Raw genomic sequence first — 27,337 nt, forward strand, 5'->3', positions numbered from 1 at the left:
TCATGATTACATTTCGTAATTATTTGTGACAAGTTTTGCCTAATATTAAATTTATTTATGACTATATCTTTATACTAAAATAGTCAAAAACATCGTAATATTATTAATAAAGGATGGAGAAGTCTATAATAATTTATATTATAATTTGTACAATATTATTTACTTCTTCTGAATTTTTTAATTATAATCCATTTGTTTAAATTTTAAAAATAAAATTACTTTTTAAAATAAATAAGAGTTATTTTTAAATAATAGATAATTATTTAGAAAAATGAATTTAGACAAACTTAAAAAATATAGAAATACTTATTTTATTAAAAAAAATACTTTTTAAGAGAGAAAAAATCAAATGCACAAACCTATTATTCTCTGCTTTTTTAGTTGCACTTATACAAGTATCATTTTTCTAAATAATAATCTATCACATTAGTAAAAATATGAATAAACTAACAATTAGACTCTTAAAATATTACTTCTCATATATAATTCTTAAAATAATAAAATTATACAAATAATTTCAAAAAATTTAGTCCTTACTCTCTCATCCATAAATTTTTAATATTTTAAAAGTTACTTATATAATTTTGTTTTTAAGAACTATTTATTTTCTACTATTTCATATAATAAAAGTGTAACGACCCGCCTGGCCGCCACACACAGCACAACACACAGCACCCCACAGAAAAGAACATGTATATATAAAAATAAATATATACACAATGTTTAGCCTGGGGCTCAGTATACAAAGTACATCCAAAATAGCCAACTAGTGGCCAAAAACAACAAAAGCCAAATTCCATCTGTCAACTGCAGGCCTGCCTCTAGACACCAACCTAACTCTGCTCTGCTCCCATACAATGTATGATTATCGCAATCCAAACCACATGGAAACAACAAAGGGTAAGCTAGTGAAAAGAATCAACATACATATATATAAATACATGAATGGTAAACAGCTACAACTATCAATACATCATTAGCATACAACTCATCACATATACAGCATAAACAGCAGTAAACAAACAATGTGTCGTCACGCATATTAGCTAGAATTGGTTGCTTGTAATCGGTATAGCTCGACCTGGCCCCTATACCATGGTCGCTTTATACACGTGTTCCTCGACCTTGCCCACACACGGGACTACTAAGAACTTAGAGGAGAACAACAAAGTTACCACTCCAAGGGTTAGCTTTCCAGGGAGGGTTTTCAAAAAATTGGGCTCTAAGAGCACCATAGCTAGGGATGGCAATGCGGCGGGGCGGGTATGGGTTTTATGATACCCGTCCCCGTCCCCGCAAGTCAAACCCAAACCCGTCCCCGTCCCCGTCCCCGTACCCGTCGGGTATGGGATTTTCATCCCCATCCTCATCCCCGTCGGGTATCGGGTATACCCGTACCCGTACCCGTTAATTTTTTTATTTTTTATTTTTATTTTTTTAAATGATATTTTTAAATTATTTTTTTATTATATTATAATTATAATTAAATTATTTATCTATCTCATACTATAATAAATAATCACACATAAAAAAATATTAATATTTTTTAATATAATTAAATTGAAAGTGGGTATTAAATTAAAAATGGGAACGGGAACGGGTACGGGTATGGGCGGGTAAGTACATATTTGTACCCGTACCCGTACCCGATTTAATATATCGGGTTTTACCCGTACCCGTACCCGGTCAAACCGGGTATTCCCCGTCAAAATTGGGACGGGTTCGAGTATTACCCGCGGGTACGGGTATAGTTGTCATCCCTAACCATAGCTACCTCAATCCACACAATAGGATGAACAATTTCGAAAAACATATCCTCCAGTTTTAGTGATCAACAGCTCAGCCTTACGGCCTACAACAGCTCAGCCTTATGGCTTACAACAGCTCAGTCTTACGACCTACAACAGCTTAGCTTTACGCCCTACAATAATTTATATCAGCATACAACAGCACAACAAATCAGCAATATCAGCATACAACAATAACAACATATAGCACAACTTATACATCATAATTCAGCATTAATAGTTCACAACACAACAATATTATTATTCAGTTCAACAATATTCGTCAATAACAGCTCAGCTTAGCATAAAACAACATTTGTTAGCATTTCTCCACATCTATCAGCATCATCCAACACATATTAGCATAACATCAATTATCATCTCCGCGCCTGGCGTGCTCATAGTTGCGCCCGACGTGGTCCAACCAGAGAGCACCAGGGCTCAAACGCGCCCGGCGCAATTCCCATAGCGCCCGACGTGCTAGGAGACAGAGACCTCAAAAGATCTCACACGCCCGGCGTGCCAAACCCGCACTCAGCGCAGGGTAGACAGAGACCTCCCCAAGGTCTCACGTCCAGCACAATATCAGTTGCGCCCGGCGCCACCTCTGGTAGAGACTCCCAAGGAGTCTCCATGTCTGGCGAGACATAGTCACTTCCGGCGCCACACCAGAAACACAAAAGAGTGGATCACTAACTGATAGCGCGCCCAACGTGATCCAACCACGCCCGGCGTGAGCCATCCAGGGACATCCATCCTCAAGCTTGCCCGGCGCGCACAATCTTACGCCCGGCGTGCTCGACCAATGGAGTCCTCTGATGGTCACGCGCCCGGCGCCAAGAACTGCGCCCGGCGTGCTCTCAATCAGGAACCCTCCAACTTCAAAAATTTCTTCAAAACCTACACAAAATCAACTTCCCAAGCACATGCAAACCAGCCAAAATGTCACATTTTCATCAAATAACCCAAAAAATCCCAGCTTTACCCACATGCAACCATCAAAACATGAAAATCCCAAATTTTCACCCAAAAACCCCGAAAACCCCAAAACAAGTTTTCATCCAAAACAGCTCAAGGTCTTTGAAATTTCAGCAAATCCGTGAGTCCTAGCTCACTAAATCAAACAACCGGCAAGAAATCCTAGCTTTCCTTACTTCGGTTAGACGATTCTGAGTTCCGGAAACAAGAAAAAGAGAGAAAATGGAGAAGGAGAAAAGAAAGTTCCGCTCCTCAACAAGCTCCAGGAGATGTGTACCACCTTAGCTAACAACTTCAGCTTGGGAAAGAGAAAAGAGAATAAAATGAGACCAAAGAAGCTTGAGAGAGGAAAAATGAAGTTTTGGTTTGTTGAGAGGGAAGGAAAAGAAATGCCGAGAAGGATCTCACAAAAATATTCATCAATAATATAAATAAAAATATTTTATTTTATTATTATTATTTATAAAATTTATTAAAATTTAAAAATACGTCGAGTATAAACAAGCATTTCAAAATCCGAAAGGCGAAAACCTTAATGAGAGCTTCGTCGTCACCTGACCACCATCAGTATTCGTTTTTAAAATTTGACACTGAAAAAAATAAAAGAGAACGCAACAGAGAGAGTGTGAAGAGCACAACACAACTCCACCACTCCAAATTCTCAGATCCAACCCTAACAAACACCGCCAACTCGAACGAGTCAAGACTCGCTGACTCACCCGATGCCATCGCCTCACTCTGCGTCCTAGTCATGCAGACCGCAGCGCCATCGCCGTCTCCCTCGTCGCCGGAGGCCATTCTGGAATGGCTGCACAAGGAGATGGGCTACCGTCCGCTCGGCACCTACGCTGCCGGCAAGTCGCACCTCCCGTCCGTCGACTCCATCCGCCGGATTTGCCGCGGCAACATGATTCCGGTCTGGAACTTCCTCGTCACGCGCGCCAAGTCCGAGAAGACCGTGCGGAACATCCGCCGGAACATCACCGTGCACGGCGGCGGCGGCGGTGACGGCGGCCCCGCGAAGGAGGAGGCGAGGGGGAAGAGCGGCGCGAGGAAGAAAGATAGGGCGCTCGCCGGCGAGGGTTCCGAGACGACGACGAGGGAGGCGGCGTTGCAGGAGCGGGATTTGGCGGCGAAGGAGGTGGAGAGGCTGAGAAACATGGTGAGGAGGCAGAGGAAGGATTTGAGGGCGAGGATGCTCGAGGTTTCCAGAGAAGAGGCTGAGAGGAAGAGAATGCTCGATGAACGAGCCAATTACAGGTTTCGCTTTCTCAATTTTGCCCTAAAATTTTCACAATGTATATATGTTGTTAGTAATTTTCTTTCGAGTTTAGTTTCTATGGCTTCTCGGTGTAAATAATCTTACATTGTCAACAACCAGTCAGAAGACTTAACAAACTTATTATACATGACAATTTATGTTCGAATGGAAGTGTAAAATTCCTTTGCTTGTGCATAATATACTATTTACTATTTTCATTCTGGTTGGTTGTAGTGGATTTTTCATATTTCTTGTTCTCTAGGTCACATAATATGAATGAAAAATGCTAATGTAATGTAGAAAATGATTTGTTTCGGGAAAATGATGAATGTTGTGATGCATAGGTGGAAGGGAGCGAGAGATTTAAAGGAAAAATAAATAAAGAAAGAGAAAGTGATAAATGATATGATGAGAGTTGAAGAGACAGATAAGAGAAAATGGGGGGTGGAAATGAGATAGAAGAGCAAGTATAGCTCTTTGTTTTATATTGCAGAAGTTTAAGAGTTTTGATAAAAACACACTCTATTTTGGGTGTACAAGTGGAAGAGATAGAAAGGAAAAAAAGGAAAGAAAGAGAATATGTTAAAGGTGATTAGTGATGTGATGGATAAGAGAGAGAGAAGAAAATAAGATGAAAATGAGATGTTGTTAGTATAGTGTTTCCGAGATTATTATATCATTTTATGTGCTTTTGTCTCTGTACCAATAATATTTTTGAAAGAGGGGAAAAGAAATGACGAGTTCACGTCTTTACCCATTGTGCAGGCATAAGCAAGTGATGTTGGAGGCCTATGATAGACAGTGTGATGAGGCTGCCAAAATATTTGCTGAATATCATAAACGTCTCTGTTACTATGTAAACCAAGCAATGGATTCGCAAAGATCAGGTGTGGATTCTTCTGTTGAAATGGCCAATAGTTTTAGTGCCAAAAGTGAGAAGGAAGCTGTTTATTCTACTGTTAAGGGCAGTAAATCTGCAGATGATGTTGTTCTCATTGAAACCACGAGGGAAAAGAATATTAGAAAGGCTTGTGAATCTCTTGTAGATCACATGGTTGAAAAAATACGGAGTTCTTTTCCTGCTTATGAAGGAAGTGGCATTCATTTAAATCCTCAGGCAGAAACAGCAAACTTGGGGTTTGACTTTGATGGGCAAATTCCTGATGAGGTTAGAACTGTTATTATAAATTGCCTAAAGAGTCCTCCCCAATTGCTTCAGGCAATGACAGCATATACTTTGCGGCTGAAAAGTCTAATCTCCAGAGAAATAGAGAAAATTGATGTTAGAGCGGATGCAGAGACCTTAAGGTATCATAATATACATAATTTTGTTTTTCATGTTCTGTTGGTGCTCTTCTTGATGCCTCTGACCACATTTGAAATTTGAACCTTCTATCATTAACTATTGTTACTATAACTTTCCAGAATTCTGTCACAAATGTTATATTGGCAAAGCATGCCAAAGATGCATACATTGATTTAGTTACCCTCCCAACCAGGATCAATAGTCTGTATGAAGTAGCTGTATTAGTTTCTTTTTATTAATGAAGGTATTAAATATGTTGTTGCTGTTATAATCTGAACTTGCATTCTTCAATCAGGTACAAATATGAAAATAACATAGTTATGGATGTTTCAACATCTGATGGGAGCTCTCCTCTACAGTATCAACTTTATGGCAATGGAAAGATTGGGGTTGATGTGCCTCCAGGAGGGAGTCAAAACCAGCTTCTTGATAGACAGGTCTTTGTTCATCCTTAAACTACATATTTTGTTGTAATAAAAGGAGTTATTGAACTAGTGCTGTATCTGTTATCAGAAAGCTCATGTTCAACAATTTTTGGCTACTGAAGATGCACTTAACAAGGCTGCAGAAGCAAGGGACATGTGTGAAAAACTTGTGAAACGTCTGCATGGAGGCACTGATGTTTCTTCACGGTCAATTGGTATTGGAAGCACATCCCAAAATGTTGGAAGTCTTAGGCAACTTGAGGTATTATTATGAAAAATTTACAGTGCATTAGGTTCTTTTTTAAGTGAGTTATATATTTTTTGAATTTGTTTCACTTTTGTTCATGATACTATCACTTGCAAGCATAGTTTTAAAAACCGGACCGGTCATCGAACCGGTTAAGGTACTGGGTCAGTGGGTCAAAGGTTGAACCGGTGAGTCACTAGTTGAACCATATGACTCAATTTTTATTAAAAAATATTCATATTAAATATATTTTATACTTATAAATTTTAATAAATTCATATCTTATTTTAAATTTCAATTTTTCTATTTTATTTAAAATTATTTTTATTTTTATTTTGTAAAAAAATACATAAAAAAATTACATGTTAAACTGTATATTAATACAAACTAAAAATATAAATAATATGTACATATATAATATGCTTGCAATTGATATCACAAAATAATATATGTAATATCTACATAGATATTATATTATTAAATATATAATTTAAAATTAATAATATACTATAAAAGTTATTTAAGTTGTATATATTACAAACAAATACATTAGAACAAGTAGTTATTGTTATATTTAATAAGACTCTTTGTTCTTCCATTAAGAGATTCAATTTTCATTATTATTTTTTGTGGTTTATGGTCCCTTAAAAAAAAAAAAAAGTGGTTAAACCGGTTTGACCCACCGGTTGAATCGGAAAATTGACCGGTTCAATCCGGTTTGAAACGGGTCGACTGCATAACCGATCCAACTTAAGATTCGAACCGGCTGGACCACCGGTTCCCGGTCCGACCGGCCGGTTCGATCCGGGTTTTAAATCACTGCTTGCAAGCTTTCTTCCAATAAATAACCAGTAGTTAGATTACCAACATGTATGGTGGGAAGAATTTTCACTCATTGACAGGTCATTAGAGAAATTAGAAACGTTGAGCCTGGAGTATTGATGGATATTGTTTTGGCAGCATAACTTATGAATTATGATAGGAAGAATTAATGCTTAAACCACTGCAAATTTTCTTTATTGAGTGTTACAACTTACAACTTACAAATCAAATACTTCAAGATTGTGGCAGGCCTAGGCCCTGACAGAATCAGCAAAGCCCGGATACCCTTGTAGAAATAAAGAATACCAAATGGATTGGTGTTTAGTGGATACTGGGTAGCTGAGTTAGTTGGGTGACTGGTTAATCATTATTCTCTCTTTTTGGGTTCCTTGCAGATTGTTATTTTCTTTTTGTTAAAATTTTGTTAGGCAGTCTTTCGTAAAGATTACATGTATATGTTATATGATGTATATTGTTTAGCTGTTAATGCTTAACATACGTTGTACTTGATTGATTAGTTTATATGGCATTTTTTTTTTGGCAAAAGGAGAAATTTTGTTTCAGAGAAAAGAAACAAAAGTACTAAAGATTTGTTTTTGTGACAAATTATCTCTGGTCTCTTCACATCTAATTATTTTAATGTAGTCCATTCATTGGTCAAACAATCCAAGGCCATTTAGGAAAAATATGTCAGCATTGATGGAGAGTATTAGACAGTTATGTATTACAGTTATATTTTATTGTGTGGGTACTGGGTAGTTATTGTAGGGTGGTTTTAACTTTTAAGGGTTCTATTACTGTGGATGAATTTAGACAGTATATTTTTTTGTGTTAGTTATACATACAGGAGACAACTTGTCAGGGAGAAACCCTGTGATGTTGTATCTGTACTTGTAATCTGGCCTACTATTTCAGCATTATTCAAATAAATTCTGTGTGTTCATCCCTTGAGCCTCGAGTCCAACATCCATGAAACTGACTTAGTATTCTAGTGTTGTTATAAAGTAACACATTTTATTTTCTTCACTGGGGAAGATTCTGAAGTCTGAACTTTGATGTTCCCATTAAAATCAAATTTAGAAAACCTGGGGATTAGAAACACTTGTGTATCTAAGATTTATTATTGTTGTTACTATGTCTAAATTAGGGACATCCAAACATGTTTAATCGCGGAAATATTTTTTTTATATCAGCATTTAATTTGGGGGAATAAAGAATTTATCTTTGAGGTATCTTTGCTTTCTATTTCAACTAAATTATTTCGGTTCCCCTTTTTAGTTTTTCCATTTTTATTTAGGATTTTTACAACTTAAAAGTTGGAAGAAAAAAGGATAAAACTTTTTGGCCCTTTCAATTTTATCCATTTCTTAATGCTAGAAATATTTTTCACATAAACATTTTGACTTCTATTCTGCATATTTTTTTCCATGTGTTCAGTTAGATGTTTGGGCCAAGGAAAGAGAAGTTGCTGGTTTGAAGGCAAGCTTAAATACCTTGATGTCTGAAATACAACGCTTGAATAAGTTGTGTGCTGAGAGGAAAGAAGCTGAAGATTCTCTGAAAAAGAAATGGAAAAAGATTGAAGAGTTTGATGCTCGTAGATCAGAACTTGAGACCATATATACAGCACTCCTTAAAGCAAATATGGTAATGTTTGAATATTTATGTACTTCCTGTATTAGTGAAGCTCAACTGTGGTATACTGGTATATCTACAGCTTATCCTTGTGAATGGTGATACCCTGTTTGAATCTTTAGAATATTCACTGATTTTAAACTTGATTTATCCATTAAAAGATTTGTTTGTGTGGGCTTATCGATGCATTTATTGTGATATGTTATGTGCATTGATTACTGAGTCAGTGATTATTTGTTCAAGGTTTATATATATTGCTCCTACTGGGCCTTGATGCTATTCATTTCCCATAGGTTACAAAATTGATTTGAACACATCTTTGTTCTTGTATTTTTAATCAGTTCTTTGATCTTAGTTTTTGTTGTTTTTCTTATTTTTAATTTTTGTATCTTTTACTTAATGCAGGATGCTGCTTCATTTTGGAGTCAGCAACCATTAACTGCGAGGGAATATGCTTCAAGCACTATAATTCCAGCATGTGCTGCCGTTGCTGAGGCTTCAAATAGCGCAAAGGATCTCATTGAGAAAGAAGTGTCTACGTTCTATCGAAGTCCAGATAATAGTCTCTACATGCTTCCTTCTTCTCCACAGGTTTATAATGCTCCAAGAGACAACTTGTTCACATGTTTGTTCAGTATAAAATATGTTAGAATTGAAATAATGTCCTGAATTTTGGGTTTTCATGTAGCATGTCAGTATAATACATGGTCTACTTTTGAATCTTCTTTTTTCTAGCTTTTGGGTGTCAAAGGTTCTGAGTTTATTTAAATATAAACTTGATCAGATTCAGTGTCTAGTGTTCCACACATTCCACTCTTTTTTGTTGGATTGAAAGCATTTATTTATATAAAAGAAGTGTAATTTGTGGGTTGGGGAAGGAAAAGTTAAGATATCATCAAGGAACATGGATTGATTAATAAAAAACTAAAAACGAAGCAAGCTTGCTCAACCTCCCATGCATATGCAAAATGGAAACTTGTGTTGAAGCAGACACAAGTCCTAGTTATAAATACTACCTTATAGAGAGTTTGGGGGGAAGATATTTCCTGAAAGATATGCGCATTGCACTCCAACCAAATACACCTTGGAACTGTATAAACTGCACTTTGCCACTGATTTTCAGCCTCCTTGCTTTTACCAGAAACTTTGTAATGAATAATTAGAAACTGCTGCTCCAAAGTAACAAGGCAGACCCATTCCACTTGGTTAGCCAACTGGTTCTTTGTATTGGGATGCTCTGAATCCCATTTAAATAAACTTATCATCTCTCTCATTTGGGGTTGATAGATTATTTGAATAGGGTTTGGGTGATGCAAAGTGCAACTTAAATCTGTGACTAATCTTAAAATCTTTTAAGAAAAATGAATGTTAGCAGATCCCAATTAAACTAGTTAGTTAGTTAGTTAGAGATGTAGAAATGGCAAGGTCTCTTGAATATCAGTGTAGAGATCAATCTTTAGTTTTATACTGGGAATTGGTACCTAAAGTCCAGGTCTCTTGAATACCTGCAGTGTATTGAGGAGATTCATTTCTATTGTACATTTGTGATCTCTGGCCATGTATCATGTTGATATTGGTAAGGACATTCTTTCTGCAATAAGGACTGTCTGCTTTTGCTAATTCTAAACCAGTATTTGTCAGTGAACTTAAATGGTTTCAGAAATTTTCTTTAAATATTTTAATTGTCGATGTATGTTGAGATGTGCTTCAGCTTATTTTGTCTTCAATTCTGGTTCAGGCATTGCTTGAGGCCATGGGTGCTAGTGGACCACCTGGCCAGGAAGCAGTTGCAAATGCAGAAATAAGTGCAGCTATTTTGACTGCAAGAGCTGGTGCTCGGGATCCATCAGCAATTCCGTCAATATGTCGCATTTCAGCTGCACTTCAGTATCCTTCTGGTGAGTGTATTATTGTTTGTGATTTGCTGATAGGCTTTTTTCCTGGTGTACCCATAGACGGATTAATAGATTGTCATTGTAAAATGTCACTTAAGTAATTGCTATAGCACAAACGAATAGCCAATGGCCTTTGTAAATAGAAACTACAACTCTTGTAGTCTTCCGTTCCCCCTTTGACAGGAGTATGGCTATATTCTTGTGTTTTTATTTTGTTGGGACAAATAATTTACTTTAAACTCTTTTTTTCTAAATCTAAACAAGATAAACATAATTTAGTTAGTTGATAGAATACATTAAAAACCAATTATTTTTGTAGTAAAAATGTCGTTCTGAATGAAATATCTGGGTATGCCTGCCAATGTATTAATATAATTGATAATTGATATTATAGTATTTGAAATGGCATAATAAAATGGTGTCAAACTTTCAAAACAATCATAAAAATAGATTTGATCTTTTGTTGTCTCACATAAATGTATTTACTACATCTTATTATTTCATTAACTCGCAATTTGAATTTTGAAGAGTATATGGCTTTTTTGTGTGTGGAATGCTTTATGGGGCCTAAAAGCTATCATTGTATATTAAATGTTTTTCCTGTAAAATGGACAGGCTTGGAGGGTTCAGATGCTGGTCTAGCATCTGTGCTGGAGTCCCTGGAGTTCTGTTTGAAACTTCGTGGTTCTGAAGCTAGTGTGTTGGAAGATTTATTAAAGGCTATTAATCTTGTCTATATTAGACGGGATCTTCTTCAAAGTGGCAATGCCTTGTTGAACCATGCCGACTTTGTTCAACAAGAATATGAAAGGTAAATATGTATCTAACTCCTGAATCCAATGTGCATTCGTGGTAATATTTCTAGTAGATTCAAATTTATATATTGGCAAGAGAAAGATGTAGTTAATTCATTTTTCCTTCTTTTTCAGAGACAATCTGAATTTGTTGAAAACCTTTTCTTCTTTTTTGAAATTTGAATGTTTGATATAATGATGCAGGACTACAAGTTTTTCTTTGAATTTGGCTGCTGAACAGGAGAAAACTACCATGGAAAAATGGTTGCCTGAACTTAAGACTGCTGTTTTGAATGCTCAGCAGAGCTTGGAAGATTGCAAATATGTCAGGGGATTGGTGAGTTACATTGTTATTATTACCATGATGCTTTGTTTGTTGCAAGGAAAATTGTAAAGAAAAAAAAAAAGCCAAGAAAGAAAACCCAATTATAAATGTATTTTCCTTAGTTTGGAACAACATAGAAACAGATGAGAAAGAAACAATTCACATGGGGAACACATCAAAACTCCTCCCTCAACTCAAGTGCCGAGAGAAGAGATACACTCTTTATTCCATTTGATAGATTGCGAATTGATAAACTAATACAACAGAATACTAAGCATTTCTTTCTCGTCACTTTATATTTCTTTTTATACCAAACAACCTTAATATTTATTCAATTTTTTTATTCATTTTCTTTCTCTTTTTTTTTTTTTTTTCTTTCTCAATCCAAACCAAATATAATATCCGGAATTCAGGAATGAGTTTTAGATGCAATTTTTTCCATATGATGCTTACTCTTCTTCACACCCCCGTTTTGTAACATGTCTAGTCTTGTGTGTTTAGTTCAGATGCAACTTAAGCTCAATGTCTAATTCACATATTGCTGAAACAGCAAATAATCATGAAAGTTGTTTAATTTGATATTTCTTCTAGTTGGTAGGTTTTTTCACGTTCCTATAAGATTTTTACTTTTATTTTTATTTATTATTAAATTGTAACCTCTTCTGCAGCTTGATGAATGGTGGGAGCAACCAGCATCGACAGTGGTTGACTGGGTAACAGTGGATGGGCAAAATGTAACTGCCTGGCATAATCATGTGAAGCAGCTTCTTGCATTTTATGACAAGGAGCTATTGTGATTACAATTTTAACGCACGAGGAGTGAGCAAAATTTTGTGTAGTCTTATTTGTCTAAACATTTCCCGCTTAGCTGTCAACGTCAAAGACTACATATTCTGCTGCCTGGAGATGCTGTGCGCAGTGGGTACTTTAAGCAGTGATGTTATCTGGGAGTGCGCCCTCTCTGATAAACCGTGTTTTGGGATGGAAATATGGCAGCTGTTGTCTATTGATAGACGAAGACCTTTAGAACAAAGAGTAACATGTTTATACTTTACAGATCCTCTACCATCCACTTTCTCTTCAAAAGCGTGAAATGTGTGTAATTTTAGATTTTACTTTTAGGTAGTGGGGTGGATTGTTCATTTTAATTGGATGTGATTAATGGCATTGAACCTTATGATTGTAGAGCTTTGTAATTTGATTTTTTGTCTGGCAGGAAATTGAAGTTGACGACATTTCAGCTTCATTTACTGAAATCTGGTTTGATCTGGGGTATACAATTAGAACCGTCAAGGAAAAAGGTCAAGTTGAATGGATTCGCTGAGGGGATGCTAGTGTAGTAATACATTTTATTTTCTTTGAAAATCACAAGGTGTAATGGCCCACGAAACTTAAGTGGTACAGATTCAATGATATAATGAGATTTCTAGTGCTAAGAAAAACTTCAAATTTCTTTAGATTTCAAACTGCGTATCAATTTTGGAAGCTATGTTGAATTCTCTATCTTCTGTTGATCACCTTGCCAGGTTATTTGTTCACTATACTATAATAAAATCATTCTAAAACCGATATCCAAAATTTACAATTTTGGTAGATATTTGTTAAAATGATAATGTCTTATTAATCTAACTTCCTAAAGAAAATTGTCAGATCTAATCTGTCCAAGAGAGAACATAAAGAGCATCTTCAAATCACATATCTCCAAGCTTATAATTTCTTATAGAACTACCTTGAAGAAGCACAAGAGCTTTTTAGACTAAGTAATTATGCTATATTTAACGAAGTCCCTAATTTTCAGTTGTCGTCACTATTTGAATTGGTCATGTTTTAAAGTTTGTGGGTCCCATAGTTAATTTGATGTCTGACCTAATGTTTCTTCAGGTTATTAATCCAACACGAAGCAATAGTTGAGTAATCTTTTGAATTGAGTATTACTATGTTAGTTAATTAGTAGGTAGCGTCCACTTGCTAATTGAATAGCTTAGATGAGTAAAACTGCTTGTGGACTAGGCCTATGCAGTAATTTTGTGGAGGTGCCATCTAGTTCTGTCATTTTTTCTCTCACAAAAAAAGGAATATTATATTATATCGTAATGTATAAATTTAAACATTCATGCATGGGAAAATAATTCTTGGAATGAATTTATAGTTGAGAAAATACCTGGGATTTGGTTTGACTGCAATACTTGTTAAGATTATAATAATAATTCCTTAAACATCGACAAACAAGACAAAAATAATTTAAATTACCTGTAATAATGATATCCAATATTACATATTACTCGTAACAAATATGTTGCATTGAAATACTATTTGTAATTCCATTTTAAGCGAGAAAATGAATGCTACAACAACTTTTTATATATATACAAAAATAGTCATTAATTATATCAAGTAAATGATTTGATGTGATTATATTTCTTATTTCAAATTTCTGGGAAGATGAAATTACTAAGTACCGATAAAAGGAAGATGAAAACAAGCGAGAGATAAAAAGACGAAACTAGAGAAGTGGATTTCAAAAGGAATTTCAGATAATGGTGGTAGGATCAGAAGTATTCCAAAATAACGTAGTTCCGTTTAGATGGCAATAATGAAGCATTTGGAAGCTAAAGAACAAAATTCAAATAATTAAATTACTAGTTACTTATTAATTAGTTTTTTAATGATAGAATATTTAAACATTAAATAATTACATAAATTGACTTACTTTTTTTTTTTTTTCATATTATCCTTATTTGAGATACGGTTAAACAATAAATGTAGATATTTTTTTCAGCAAGAATTCAAACTTTAGTTTACTATGTTGTGAGAGAACTAGTTGATTTCGTTAGACATTAGTTGAAACTTATTTTCTAATTTGATACATTATGTTCATTAAAAAAAAGTAAGAATATTACCCACGAGTTTAAACCTATAACATCTACAATGTGATGTTATTTTATTTTATTGAGCCTTACGTTGATATATCATATTTAAAGAGCATCTGTAATGGGGTTGCTTATAAGCAACTTTCTGTGTCACATCACTGCCACATTAGTTCTGGCTCACTTTATAAGTTGCCCGCTAAAATTTAAGCAACCTATAAAGTAGGCCAGAACTGATGTGGCAGTGATATGGCACAGGAAGTTGCTTATAAGCAACTCCATTAGAGATGCTCTAAGTAAGCTATAAGCAATTCGCTATATTTTTACTCATAATAAAATTTCAAACATCTTTTATTGAATCTTTTTCTGAATATAATTTACTGATTTTTTTTTTTTGAAAGTGTAAAAATGATTTTTTATTCATAAGCTACCATATCTTAGAGCTTAAATTAAAGACATTCTTCATATTATGTTAGCTAACTCCATTATTATTATTATTATTATTAAAAACTGTTGCTTAAACATAAAATACCCGTAAAACACTAGCATTTTGATCCTCGTGCATTTTAATTTAAAAACTTTACACATGATGACTTGATTGACAGAGCTATTTATGAAGATCAAGGATTTAGAGTTTCAGACCTTTAAACTACGTGAAAGTTTAGATAAAAAATTTGTTTTAAATAAAGTTAAAGTTGGGTATTAGATGTTAGTTAATCTCTAAGTATTGGCATTACTGTGAGCTATAATTACAATGTATATAGAAAGTGATATGGGTGTCAATCACGTGATTACGGTAAATGTAGCGGTATTTAGTATATGCAGTGGAAGTCATGATATGAGACTTCTTCATCAATCACATTAATGGAACAATCTTTTCTTTACACCAATCATTGGGAATCCGTATTAGAATTTATATTTAAAGAATTTTAGTTATATAAAATTTCAGAAGTATGTAACATTGCTAAGTGAGAAAATTTCATAAGTATGTAATATTGCTAAGTGAGAAAATAACAAGAATAATTTATTTTTTTGTTTTAAATATATTTTTAACCGTTAAATTTAAGATAAATTTATTTTTAATTTTTCAAATTTAAAATCTACTTTTAAAAAATATTGTTAGTCTCTGTAATTTCCCAACAAAAAAAAATTTAATCCTTATACTCAAATTTTATTAGAAAATTAATCAAATTCTTTCACATTAAATCTATTTATGGATGTCTTTGATAGTAAAAATATGACATTAAATTAAACTCATGATATATAACTGACTTAATTTGACATTTTCAGATGTATTATTAATAACATAAGAATTATAACAAGATTTTTGAAAATTACAAAACTAAAAACAGTTATTTTAAATTTAAGAGATTAAAAATAAATTTATTCTAAATTTGAAGGACAAAAACATATTTAAGCTTCCTTTTCTTTTCAGAATTTATTTATGCTCAAATACATGAATATCAACTGTTAGGAAACACAAACATCAACGTCAGTTTAAAAACAAATAAGCGAAGGTAATTCAACAAATACGTAAAGTTGTGCTCATCGATTTATCAAATAGTTAGGAAAAAGATATCATAATATTTGAGTAAACAAAACAGATTGTGAAAAAAATGATGTACGAAAAATATCATCGTTTATATTCAGCTGAAAATATTTGTTGTTTTAACTTCTAATTTGATGTGAGAAGAACAAATGTCATTTCAGCAACAATCTAACTTTCTCTCTATGATTTATCGAACATGCTTATCTCCCAAGTCTGCTACATAACTCATCACTATAATCTCCCAAGACAATTTATTATAATAGTAAAATACTCACATGCATATCTGCATCACAAGGTGCTCACAGTTTGTGCTAGCTCTCAATGTGAATCCAGCAGGGTCATGTCTAGCATGCTCACAGATTATGTGGCTACTTTCTTTATCTCGTGAACCAACAGGGTCCCCCATACCTTTTTTTATTATATATTTTTTTATTATTACTATTATCTTTCATACCAACAAAAACAGAGAAACAAACATCCAATTCAATAAAGCAGTAGTTAAGAGCTTCTCTTTATCTAACCTTTCCACCCACCAAATTACCTTCTGTCCTAACTGTTTGGTGATGGGAAAACAAGCCTACAATTACTGCAATTTAGTTTACAGTTGACTGGTTTTTGCATGATCGACATAAATAGCCTTGTTTGTCAGGCTGTAAAAATTTATTGTGTATGATTCACTTTATCAAAGACACCGAGAGAAAAGAAAAGGAAGTAAAATAAAGAGGTATAAACATATTGAATAGTGTACAAGATATAGACCCTCTTTATTTATTTGGAAGCAGAATCACCAACTATAGCCTTAACTCAGACAAGAATTTCTAAGAGAATGTCTTGGTTCCTTGTGCTACTGTTTCTCAGTCTCACATTTGGTGCTATTCAATCTGAGTCTAGCCATGACAAGATGCCTCCTTCTGCTGTTGTGGTTGGCACTGTTTACTGTGACACATGTTTCCAACAGGATTTCTCCATGGGCAGCCACTACATTTCAGGTACATTCTTCCACTGCTTGCCATATATATGAAAGGGTTCAATTTCATATCTCTACCTGCTAAATCAGCTGACACTTAAGGCATTGTATAGATTTCGAAGCTGAAGGTATGTCATCTAATATTTTTCTACATTCTTGAGTGCAGGTGCATCAGTAGCTGTAGAATGCAAAGATGGTTATGGGAGCTCAAAGCCAAGGTTCAGGAAAGAAGTGAAGACAGATGAGCATGGTGAGTTCAAGGTGCAGTTACCTTTCTCAGTGAGTAAACATGTGAAAAGAATCAAGGGATGCACTGTGAAATTAATAAGTAGCAGTGAGCCTTATTGTGCAGTGGCCTCAGCAGCAACTTCTTCATCACTACGCCTCAAATCCAGAAAGCAAGGACTACACATATTCTCAGCTGGTTTTTTCTCATTCAAGCCTCTAAAACAGCCAAATCTTTGTAACCAGAAACCCAGCACTGAAAATATCAAGGGCCTTGATGATGTGAAAAGTTTATTTCCTCCAAAAATAGATCCATCATTTCCTCCACCACTTCAAGATCCAAACACACCTGGTGGTCTTCTTCCTCCCCTTCCTGGATTACCAACCCTACCACCATTGTTGCCACCCCTCCCTCCTCTTCTAAACCTTCCAGGAATACCATGGTCACCACCAGTCCCCGCAGGAATTACTAATGAGTCCCCAAATGTTCAACCTTCAGAGCAGAAAATAGCCGACCCTAATAACCTCATATTTCCTCCCAACCCATTGTTTCCACCACCCATTGTCCCCAACCCATTTCAACCACCACCCTTAGTCCCCAACCCTCTTCAGCCACCTCCTGTAATTCCTAACCCATTACAGCCACCAGGCCCATCACCACTTGTTCCTAACCCATTCCAGCCTCCCTCATCAGGAACATCACCACCACTGTTTCCTTTCCCAACAGAACCGGGTTCAACTCCATCATCATCACCACCAGCTTTTCCCTTTCCTTTCCCTCCACTATTCCCTCCACCCAGCAGTCCTGACACACCCTCCACTTCTTCAAAGAATGCTTCTCCTTAACTAAATAGTAGCTATCCATGCACAATTCACTAATAATTCCATCCAAATGAAGATCTTACTTTCTTGATGGAAATTGTAATATGGTTATGATATGAATAGAAAAATTAGCATGGTGAATATGCACCCATATAGTGACTACTGCTGAAAAAATTGATACGTGATTCATGTATTATTAGTAATAATTTAAGGATGTGGTCATATTAGAGATTCAATTTGTCAATTGTTATATTTGTGTAAATCCTTGAGTTGTTGCAGAAATGGCACTTTTGATTATGATACTGAACTGTGAATTGAGATGTAATTTAAAGCCAGGTTAACGTGAATGAAAAAACGAATATATGTCCAAAAGCGCCCCTAGATTCGGTAAAAAAAAATCTCTCACTAAACATTGTACGGCTTTGAAATGAAATCTGAAAAGTTATTCATAAAAACACACGCCATACGATAACATGTATGGTAATGGGGTTATTATTGGTTATGGGGCAAGGAAAGTAATCAAATAAAAAGGGTTTGAATCTCAAAAGTATTTGAAATATCCTTAGAGAAACAAACTGCAAACATAATAACATTAACAGGAAGAAAAAAAAATATAGGCACTAAATAGTATGTACACCAACTAGGATTTGCTAACTCCTACCTTGAAAAATGGTTAAAATGTAAAGTCTGTTGATACTACAACTCATCTGAAATCACCAATAAAATAGACACTAGTTCTGCACTAACAAGATTATTTAATATCATATACATACGACATTCTCTTCCAAGCGCTATGCTTTCTGCTGGCAGTTTAACAATTTGAAGGAAAAACATCAAGGTAACTGTATATTCTTGTATATTTTGTGGCCTGCAGGAAACATGAACTTATTGTAAATGACAGAATATTAATTGGACATTCACTAAAGAACTTAGCAGTAAAACAGTGATATTGTAAAATCACACGGAAATCCTAATTGTTTTACTCTAAGCATTAGTTGTTTTTCTTGTATAATTTTCCACTCAAATTGTCTTTGACTATCATGGTTTGTGATTAATCAAGATATCCAATATTATATCTATGCAAAGTAAATTGAATCCAATAACACCACCGTTCCTCGGCTTCGCATGCAGTCTCATGTATCATTTAATTTTAAAAATATAAAAAGATGTATTATCAGCAAGGATGGGGAGTGTCGAAAATATATGAAAGGGACGAACAGTGTATAACCTGATTTTTCTTGTCTGTTACGGTTGATCATCTTCACATGTTTCTCTAATGACATTAGGGATCGACAGTAGACTTTCTCTATACATAGCAGACTGTAGATTAACACAGTATAATTTTTCATATCCACCATATGTGAATATCTCAAGCACCTTTCCTTTGTCATTAAGTTTCTCTAGTCTTCCTCCGATATTTGATCCCAAAATTCTACCATCTTTGGTGAAACATATGGGAGAAAAGCGATTGCACTGTGTCTCATAAGTAGGTATAACCATGTACTTTGTCCAAGATGACTGCACTTTATATTCTTTCATCACCCAAATTTCATCCTCTGCACAGCCTTCAACTGAGCAAGACACACTGAGAAATTCCCCCATTGCCCTTAAACAATAAACTTCATATTTCTTCGAAGTTAAATGATCTATCAGGGGAATCTCTGATAATCTCCTCTGTATCAGATCAAAGGCAAGAATGACAGGAACCTTTTTATACCTGGAAAAAACCAACCAATGAAGAGCCCCATTGACGAGTGACCCAGCTCTGAATTTATTATCTCGAACACGGTATAAAACATCACCGTATGCTATGTTCCACGAATAAGTTTTGGTGGAGCAAATCAGGATTGTGGTTTCATCACGCAACAATCTAATACAAACTACCAAATAGTCATTTGTTGATGGGTCATACCCTAAACCACGTAGATAACCATTGGTTATATAATAATGTTTAACATTTGGCAATCGTTTATGGACGCCTATTGACGGATTCCATAAAATGATTTCAGCGCATCTGCATCTGCGGTAGTATAAAAGTATAAAGCCTCTACATGAACCCCAAATATCAGGATCAAATTGAAAGGCATCATAATGGCAAGGATTGTGTGGGGGTGATAGTGGGGGCAAAAGCAAATACACCGCAGAAGAATCTGAGTGAAACGGTGCGTCTACATCAATGGATTCAGCATAAAGATAATTTGCTCTGAGAAGAATTCGATGAGAGGGATTGGCAGCTAGGTCATAATGGGAAATGCTGAATTGGGGATCAGAAATCAGAGAAAGCCATGACTTACAAACACACTTACAACGTAAAACAGATCTCACTGGCAGTCTCAGAAGAATTTCTCTGATCAGCTCGGGCGGGAGAGTGGGGTTATTCATGATCCTTCCTTCCATGCTCTCATAAACAAAGACAGAAGAGCTTCTCCAACTAAGAACTTACATCCAGTGGTTATGTTGCTACAGCAAAAGATGCAATTGGGCCTGTTTAAATACAAACCAATAAATAAATAATTAACCTACAGCCGACAACCTACAAAACAATATTTTTTAGATTTGTTTAGACGTTATTTTGGTCAAATTGATTGATTCGGTTCAAATTTTAACATGCATCTCCAAAATTGACCCAAATCAAATCAAACCAATGTTCATATTATAATGATACATGTTTTTTTTATTCATAAAAATTACAATGACGATACCAGTTAAACTACATAATTTAAGGTAACATAAATAGATATAAAATAAGACGGCTTCTAAGGTGAACCAGTATCATAAGTGATCTAGCATGCACCACAATTGATGAGTCTTGAACTATTATAATGCATCATTCACACCGTAGCATTACCTCCCCAGAAACCCTTGGTTGCCGGCGCCGGAACCCTAAACTCCCTATCCTCCCTGCCGACAGCCAAACCGCTGCTACTGTTCGTATCTACGGCACAATCACCCTGAACTCCCTCTCCTCCTGACCCTTCTCACCCCTTATGGACAATCAATGACAATAACAATGCCCAAAATTACCATCACAATTCTTCAACTTGAAACAAGAAACATTTAATTAGATAAAAGCAGAGAAAGAACCTTGGAGACGAGTTCCTGAATGAGGGAAACGGTTTTGATCCCTTTGTTCGGAGTGGCCCACACCTTAATACTCCACCTCGCTGTGTTTCTGTTATATAATTTGAGAAATTCTACAATTTTCATATAATTTTCCCCTCAAATAGTGGCGTGCTATCATGCACTGCCCGATACGATACGCGTGTACGTACCGGATGCAGCGATAAGATTTTCAAATATATAGAATACGTTATATGTAAACTATGTCATCGTATGCATTAATATTTATGTAATATAATAAATGTATTCGTAATTTTGATCAAATTCATAAACATTTAATATATAATTATTATTTTACAAATTCAAATTAAAAATATATTTATTATATATTACTAAAAATAAATAAATTATAAATTATTTTATTATAAATTATTTTATGTTATTTATAAATAAAAATAATTTTATTAATTTTATTTCTTTTTTAAAATTATCTATATAGAAGATAATTTTTTATTTACGGTTTATCAAAGACAATATTTCTATGTTTCTACATTAAACATATTTATATATCTTATTTAACTGTAATGGATATTTCATAATTTTTTAAAAATTTGGATACTTTATCGATATGTATCATCAATAAGTATCGGTAAAATATCTTAGAGTATCAAAATTAAATAAAATTTTTATAATATTTTTAAGGGTTATGATACTTCACCAACACATATCGATAAAGTATCCAACAATATCATATGGGATACAGATTGTGAAACAAATTGAAGTATCGGTGTTTCATTCTGACTTGTGACCAAGCAAAAAATAAATAAATTCCAACATTTGTATAACTTGATTTCTGTCTATTATGTTTGTTTTACTAGGAAAGAATGCTTTAAGAAATTAGTAATTACACTCCAAAATTTAAAATATTTAAAAAAGTATAATTTGTCTCATCGTAACATTAAGAGGGGGTTTATATATATTGTGAATGGAGATGTCAAAATATCATATTCAATATTTTATTTTTTATATCAAATTTTAATGATTTAATTAAAAAAATTTATAATTAAATTTATAATTTTTTTAACAATTTAAAAATTATATAATACTTTATTATATAGATATAAATTAATATATAATTTTTTTATGATTATTCATTAATTCAAATGAAATATTAAATATTTTTTAATCTTTAAAAAATTTGTGTTTATAATCTATATATTAAAAATCTTTAATTCAATAATTAAATTATTAAAAATTAATATAAAATATAAGTTATTAAGTGGAGTAAATCTATTAAAAGTTACTTGTCATCCCTCTTTATATAGAGAGAAAAAGGATTCACTCATCCTAAGAATAAGTCTATCTAGACTTATTTATTTCATTCAATAAATCATGTTCAACATCAAGTTTTAGTAATTCAACCGTCGAATTAGAAGTTCTTAATGCATAAATCAAATATGTAAATTTTTTTAAAAATTAAAAATTATTTAATATTAAAAATATATAATTTTTTAAAAAATTAAAAATTATTGATTTGAATTAATGAAACAAGATATCAAATAGTTTTCAAATTTTTAAAAAAAATTACAAGCTTGATTTATGTATTAAAAAATTAATTTAATAGTTTGATCATTAAAATTTGATGTAGAACAAAGTTATTAAGTAGATTAAGTAGGTAGACTTACTCTTAGAACAAGTGATAGCCTCATATATATGTGTGTGTAAGAGGAGAGTTCAAGCGACAATGAAGTATTTTTTTTATCAATTATTACATCACTCAATAACTTTCGATTAAACATGAATTTTATCGATTCATTCACTGAATTATAACTTCATATTGCATTGTATGTTTATATCAATTTTGTTAAAATTGAACAACAATTTAAAAGTAATTAAATTATTTATATTTTAGTATATTTAAAAATATGTATACTACATCAATTTTCTTCTATAGGAATGAGATATCAAACCATCTTTGATTAATATACAATTTTTTTTGTATGTGTCTATATATATATATATATATATATATATTATATATTCTAAGAATAAGGAACTTTAAATATAATAGTGAGTTTTGAAAAATTAACTTTTAACTAAAAATTATTAAATAATGTAATAGTTGATAAAAATTACAACAACGATTTGCATATGTGTGTTATTAAACTATTGTATCTTGTTACACAATAATATGCACATATATAATCAATAAGTTCACTCTAATTGACTTTTGATTTAAAAGTACAATTTTATTTTAAAAATTAAATACTAGTCTATTTAAAGAATCTTTTAGACTCAACAAACTAATCCATTTAAACAAATATAAACATTTATTATTATTATTGTATCAAATTTATTAATGTAGCTTAACCTATATAAAATAAATATTTGTTTTTATAGCAAATTCCAGCCAAATTAACGTATTTCTCCTAATTAATGTTAATTTATTATTTCTCCTAATTTTATTAATACATTCATATCATATTCATATTAATTGCATTAATATGTTTATATGCATATCAATTGCACGTGTATTATGGGATATTTGTATTGATATATTGAATTAAATTTTTTAATATTTATAAGTTATTTAATATGAATATTAATACAAACTCAAAATGTCATTTATAATAGTCTCGTCATGTTACAAGTTACAAGAATCACAACATTCTCAAAATATGGGAGGTAAAATTTGTGAAAAAAATTATTTATGACAAAATTTGCTATTACTTAAAAATTTGGACGCATAAAATACAACTAAACTTAATATTACATCAATAAACAATTAACGGAGGATACAATTCACACTATTATCAAAATTGAGACAAAACCCATGATAAAAATTATATAGGGAATGTTTGCGATAAAATAAAAATTTGAAATATAAAATGCGATTTAAATCAATGATTATGTCCCTACAAATAATGTTCATTTTAAATCAAAGTTGTTAGTGTTCTAGAAAGAAGCTTGATGCTCTAGAGACTTATATATTGATTATCATATTTACACAATTTGATTCTCACAATTGGTAGAAAAATATTAAAATACAATAAATGAGGATAAATGTCTAAACATACTGGAGACCAAACAAAAGTATCATTTATATATTGTTATAGATGTATTATACATATTATATACTTAGAAGGAGTCTTGATTTTATATTGCCAATTCGTAACATTTACTTAACAACTAGTGAGTTTGTGCCTCTATTTTCTATAAAAACTTTATAAACAATTTTGTATCAACTATAACAAGAGATAAGAAAAGAGAGAGAAAAACATATAATTATGTAAGTAGTAAATTTTTTTTATTTGCAATAAAATTATAACTTTTTGCAGTTACCTACGGAAGTTAAAAGACTAAATCATAATATATATACAAGTTGTAAAGTACAAAATGATTTCATTAAAAATAGAGACCTACAACAGCTTGGGGGAGAAGGTATCCCATATATGGAAAACGTGGTGAAATTTCGAAGGAACAAAGAGTGCTTGATAAGAATGCGCGAGTATAGCAAAAAATGGTTTATCTTTCAGATTCTATCCGACTGTTATCGATCATGCAGTTAAATAAATTGTGGCAAGGGGAGAAAATGAATGGAAATACTAGCAATTTCTACATAAGCTATATTTTACAGGCAATCAAAGTATCTTTAGGGATATCATTAAGGTATGACCAAAATCATATCAACACTAGATAAGGATGTGAACAAGTTAAACCAACTGCATGCAAGATCGATCATATCAGAACTTAATTAATTACAACCCTTTAATCACAACTTTATTAATTACGACACTTTAATCTTACCCCTTCTATTAGCTTCCACGCGTTTAAGATCAACGACATCACTGCCACTACCAAAATTGAGCACATCACATTAACTTATATAAAACAGTAGCTTTTTGCCAAAAAAAGAAAACACATAAATACTGGGATAATCTAGCATGGTATGAATCTGAAAATTTGGTAAAAGAGTGCAAGAGAGACAACAAACTGGAGGGAAAAAGATAAAGGAACTAAATAGCATGTTTGCCAACTCCTAGTCTGCAACATCGTTAAATTACAGTATGTTGATAATCCTACTTTACTGAAATCATCATTAAAATTGATACTAGTTCTGCACTAACACCAGATAAGTTAATATCATATATATGCCATCCTCCTCTGAGTACTATGCTTTCTGCTAACAGTGTCACCATCTGTAGGAAAGTGACATCAGGGTAGCTTCACATATTCTTGGATATTTGGTGGGCTGCAGGAAACATGAGCTTATTTAAATGTTTGAATTTTACATTCTATAAGGATTTAGCAGTAAAATGGTAACATGGTAAAATCTCATGGGAAATCTTAATAGTTTTCCTCTAAACAGTAGTTGTTTCTCTTTTATAATTTTCCACTCAAATTGCCTGTGCCTATTAAAGTAGCTTGTGAGTGAGCAAGACATCAAATAATTTTCTATCTAAACAAGTTAAATTGAATCCACCACCACAAAACCTCATCTTTCTTAGCAATCTCATGTATCATTTAATTTAAAAAATATAAAAAGAAGTATTAATGGGAAGGTAAATTGAATCCACCACCATCTTTCCATGCAACCTAATGTATCATTTTAATTTGAAAAATAGAAAAAGCATTATCAGCAAGCATGGAGAGAGCAGAAAGTAGGTGAATGAAAATGCATTCAGCATATACAATTTAATTTCCCATAATGCAAGATGAATAAAAGTATAATGGTAGTTAAAGGGTTTGGAGAAAAATGCATACCCTGATTTTTCTTGTCTGCTACTGTTGGTCATCCTCACTTGTTTCCCCATAATCATCTTCACTTGTCTCCTCATGGTCATCTTCACTAGTTTCCACATTATCAATTTCCCTCGTTTCCCGAACGACACTGGGGAGTGAAAGTAGACTCTCTCTATACACAGCAGACTGCAGATTATCACAGTACGACCCTCCACCTCCACCATAGTCGTGATAATCAACAATGTCCCCTTTGTGGTCAAGTTTCTCCAATCTTTCACCTTCAGCACTACTTGATCCAAAAAACCCACCATCTTTAGTGCTGCATATTGGAAAGAAGTCATAAGGTGGATTAACACAAAGCATAGTCCAAGATGACTTCACTTTATACTCTTTCATGACCCACACCTCAGCCAATTGATAGCCTCGGACCGAGCAGCACAAGCTGAGACATCCTCTCATTACCCATAAACTGTAGGTCTCATATTCTAAATCTTCCGAAGTCATATGATCTATCAAAGGAATCTCGGACAAACTCCTTTGCACCAAATCAAAGGCAATAATCATGGGAACCATTCTATCCCTGGAGAAAACCAACCAATGGAGAGCCCCATTGAAGAGCAGTCCAGCCTTGAACTTATCCCCATGGTTGAACCTATCATCAAGATCCTCATACGAAACATTAGAAATAGTCTGGGTTTTCCAAGACTCGGTTTTGAAGGAGAAAATGCAGATTCTGGTCTCAACAGGACCACACTCGGGAAACTCAGCGAGAACGAGCAAGTAATCATCTTTTGAAGGGTCGTAGCCAAAGCCATAGGGATAAGGATGGTAGGGCAAGCCATATTCAATGTTCGAATTGGGAAATCGTTTGTAGACACCGGTGGATGGGTTCCATACAATTAGGTCTTCCCTGCAGGGATAGTATAAGAGTACGAGGCCTCTGCACGAACCCAGAATCTCGGGTTGGTTGTGGAAATCGTCCTGAACGTTGGGAGCGGATTTGGACGGTGGCGACGGAAGGGGGAGAGGGAAATACGCGGCGTGGTGGTGATATGTTTCGAGCGGCGATTCGATGGGAAGGGATTGGGCGTAGAAATCGTCTGCGCGGAGGAGGAGACGGTGGGTGGGTGCGGCGGCTAGGTCGTAATGGGAAACGCGGAAATGGGGATCGGAAATGAGGGAAAGCCATGACTTACAGACAGATCGGAAACGCAGAACGGATCTGACCGGTGTGCGCAGAAGAATTTCTGCGACCAATTCGAGAGGGAGAGTGGGGTTGTTCATGCTACTTCCACGGTCTTTGCGTTTCGCTGCAGCAGAGTGCATGGTAAGACCCTAAACTTGACTGGACTAGACTTCGAGACTAGATGTATAATCATTCCCTCCACTACCTATATATTTATAGGGTTCTTGGGTTGGGTTGGGTTGGGTTGGGAGTTTGGACCCTTTTTTACTTCTTCCAACGAAAAAAAATAAAAAATTGAAATGCATGGTTGTCTTCAACGGTTTTATTTTATTTTATATATACATATTATAAAAGAAATATATTTTAATAACCACATTTTTAAGGGGGTGTATTAGATTAAAATTTAAAAAAAATTATTTAAAAAAAATCCTGCAAATTTTAAA

General features: G+C 33.7%; 4 protein-coding genes across 6 annotated transcripts; 2 read left to right on the forward strand and 2 right to left on the reverse strand.

The window, feature by feature from the left end:
• The first annotated feature begins 3,283 nt into the window (after positions 1–3,283).
• On the forward strand, positions 3,284–12,941 carry AUG5 (HAUS augmin-like complex subunit). Its single transcript, XM_083073105.1, has 10 exons — positions 3,284–4,025; positions 4,792–5,334; positions 5,628–5,769; positions 5,846–6,019; positions 8,264–8,473; positions 8,867–9,052; positions 10,200–10,359; positions 10,972–11,167; positions 11,355–11,487; positions 12,144–12,941. The coding sequence occupies exons 1-10, from the start codon at positions 3,301–3,303 to the stop codon at positions 12,270–12,272; spliced, it is 2,598 nt and encodes an 865-aa protein (XP_082929231.1). The 5' UTR covers positions 3,284–3,300; the 3' UTR covers positions 12,273–12,941.
• A 3,519-nt stretch (positions 12,942–16,460) lies between these two features.
• LOC109801274 (uncharacterized) lies at positions 16,461–18,212 on the forward strand. Its single transcript, XM_020362338.3, has 2 exons — positions 16,461–16,880; positions 17,025–18,212. The coding sequence occupies exons 1-2, from the start codon at positions 16,718–16,720 to the stop codon at positions 17,927–17,929; spliced, it is 1,068 nt and encodes a 355-aa protein (XP_020217927.1). The 5' UTR covers positions 16,461–16,717; the 3' UTR covers positions 17,930–18,212.
• A 209-nt stretch (positions 18,213–18,421) lies between these two features.
• LOC109795990 (F-box/kelch-repeat protein At3g23880) lies at positions 18,422–21,118 on the reverse strand. Of its 3 annotated transcripts, XM_020355587.3 has the most exons (4): positions 20,990–21,118; positions 20,754–20,889; positions 19,134–20,389; positions 18,422–18,773 (listed from the first exon to the last, which is right to left on the reverse strand). In XM_020355587.3, the coding sequence occupies exon 3, from the start codon at positions 20,300–20,302 to the stop codon at positions 19,151–19,153; it is 1,152 nt and encodes a 383-aa protein (XP_020211176.1). In that variant the 5' UTR covers positions 20,303–20,389; positions 20,754–20,889; positions 20,990–21,118; the 3' UTR covers positions 18,422–18,773; positions 19,134–19,150. The 3 variants fall into 3 exon arrangements, with proteins under 3 accessions (XP_020211176.1, XP_020211189.1, XP_020211182.1); XM_020355600.3 differs by lacking the exon at positions 20,754–20,889 and having other exon boundaries at positions 20,990–21,109; XM_020355593.3 differs by lacking the exon at positions 20,990–21,118 and having other exon boundaries at positions 20,754–20,983.
• A 3,774-nt stretch (positions 21,119–24,892) lies between these two features.
• LOC109796219 (F-box/kelch-repeat protein At3g23880) lies at positions 24,893–27,085 on the reverse strand. Its single transcript, XM_020355904.3, has 2 exons — positions 25,730–27,085; positions 24,893–25,217 (listed from the first exon to the last, which is right to left on the reverse strand). Exon 1 carries the CDS (start codon positions 27,032–27,034, stop codon positions 25,748–25,750), a length of 1,287 nt encoding a protein of 428 aa, XP_020211493.1. The 5' UTR covers positions 27,035–27,085; the 3' UTR covers positions 24,893–25,217; positions 25,730–25,747.
• Between the last annotated feature and the right edge of the window lie 252 nt (positions 27,086–27,337).

The sequence above is a fragment of the Cajanus cajan genome, chromosome 4, assembly GCF_000230855.2.
Source record: "Cajanus cajan strain Asha chromosome 4, NIPB_CcT2T_4, whole genome shotgun sequence".
NCBI lineage: Eukaryota > Viridiplantae > Streptophyta > Magnoliopsida > Fabales > Fabaceae > Cajanus > Cajanus cajan.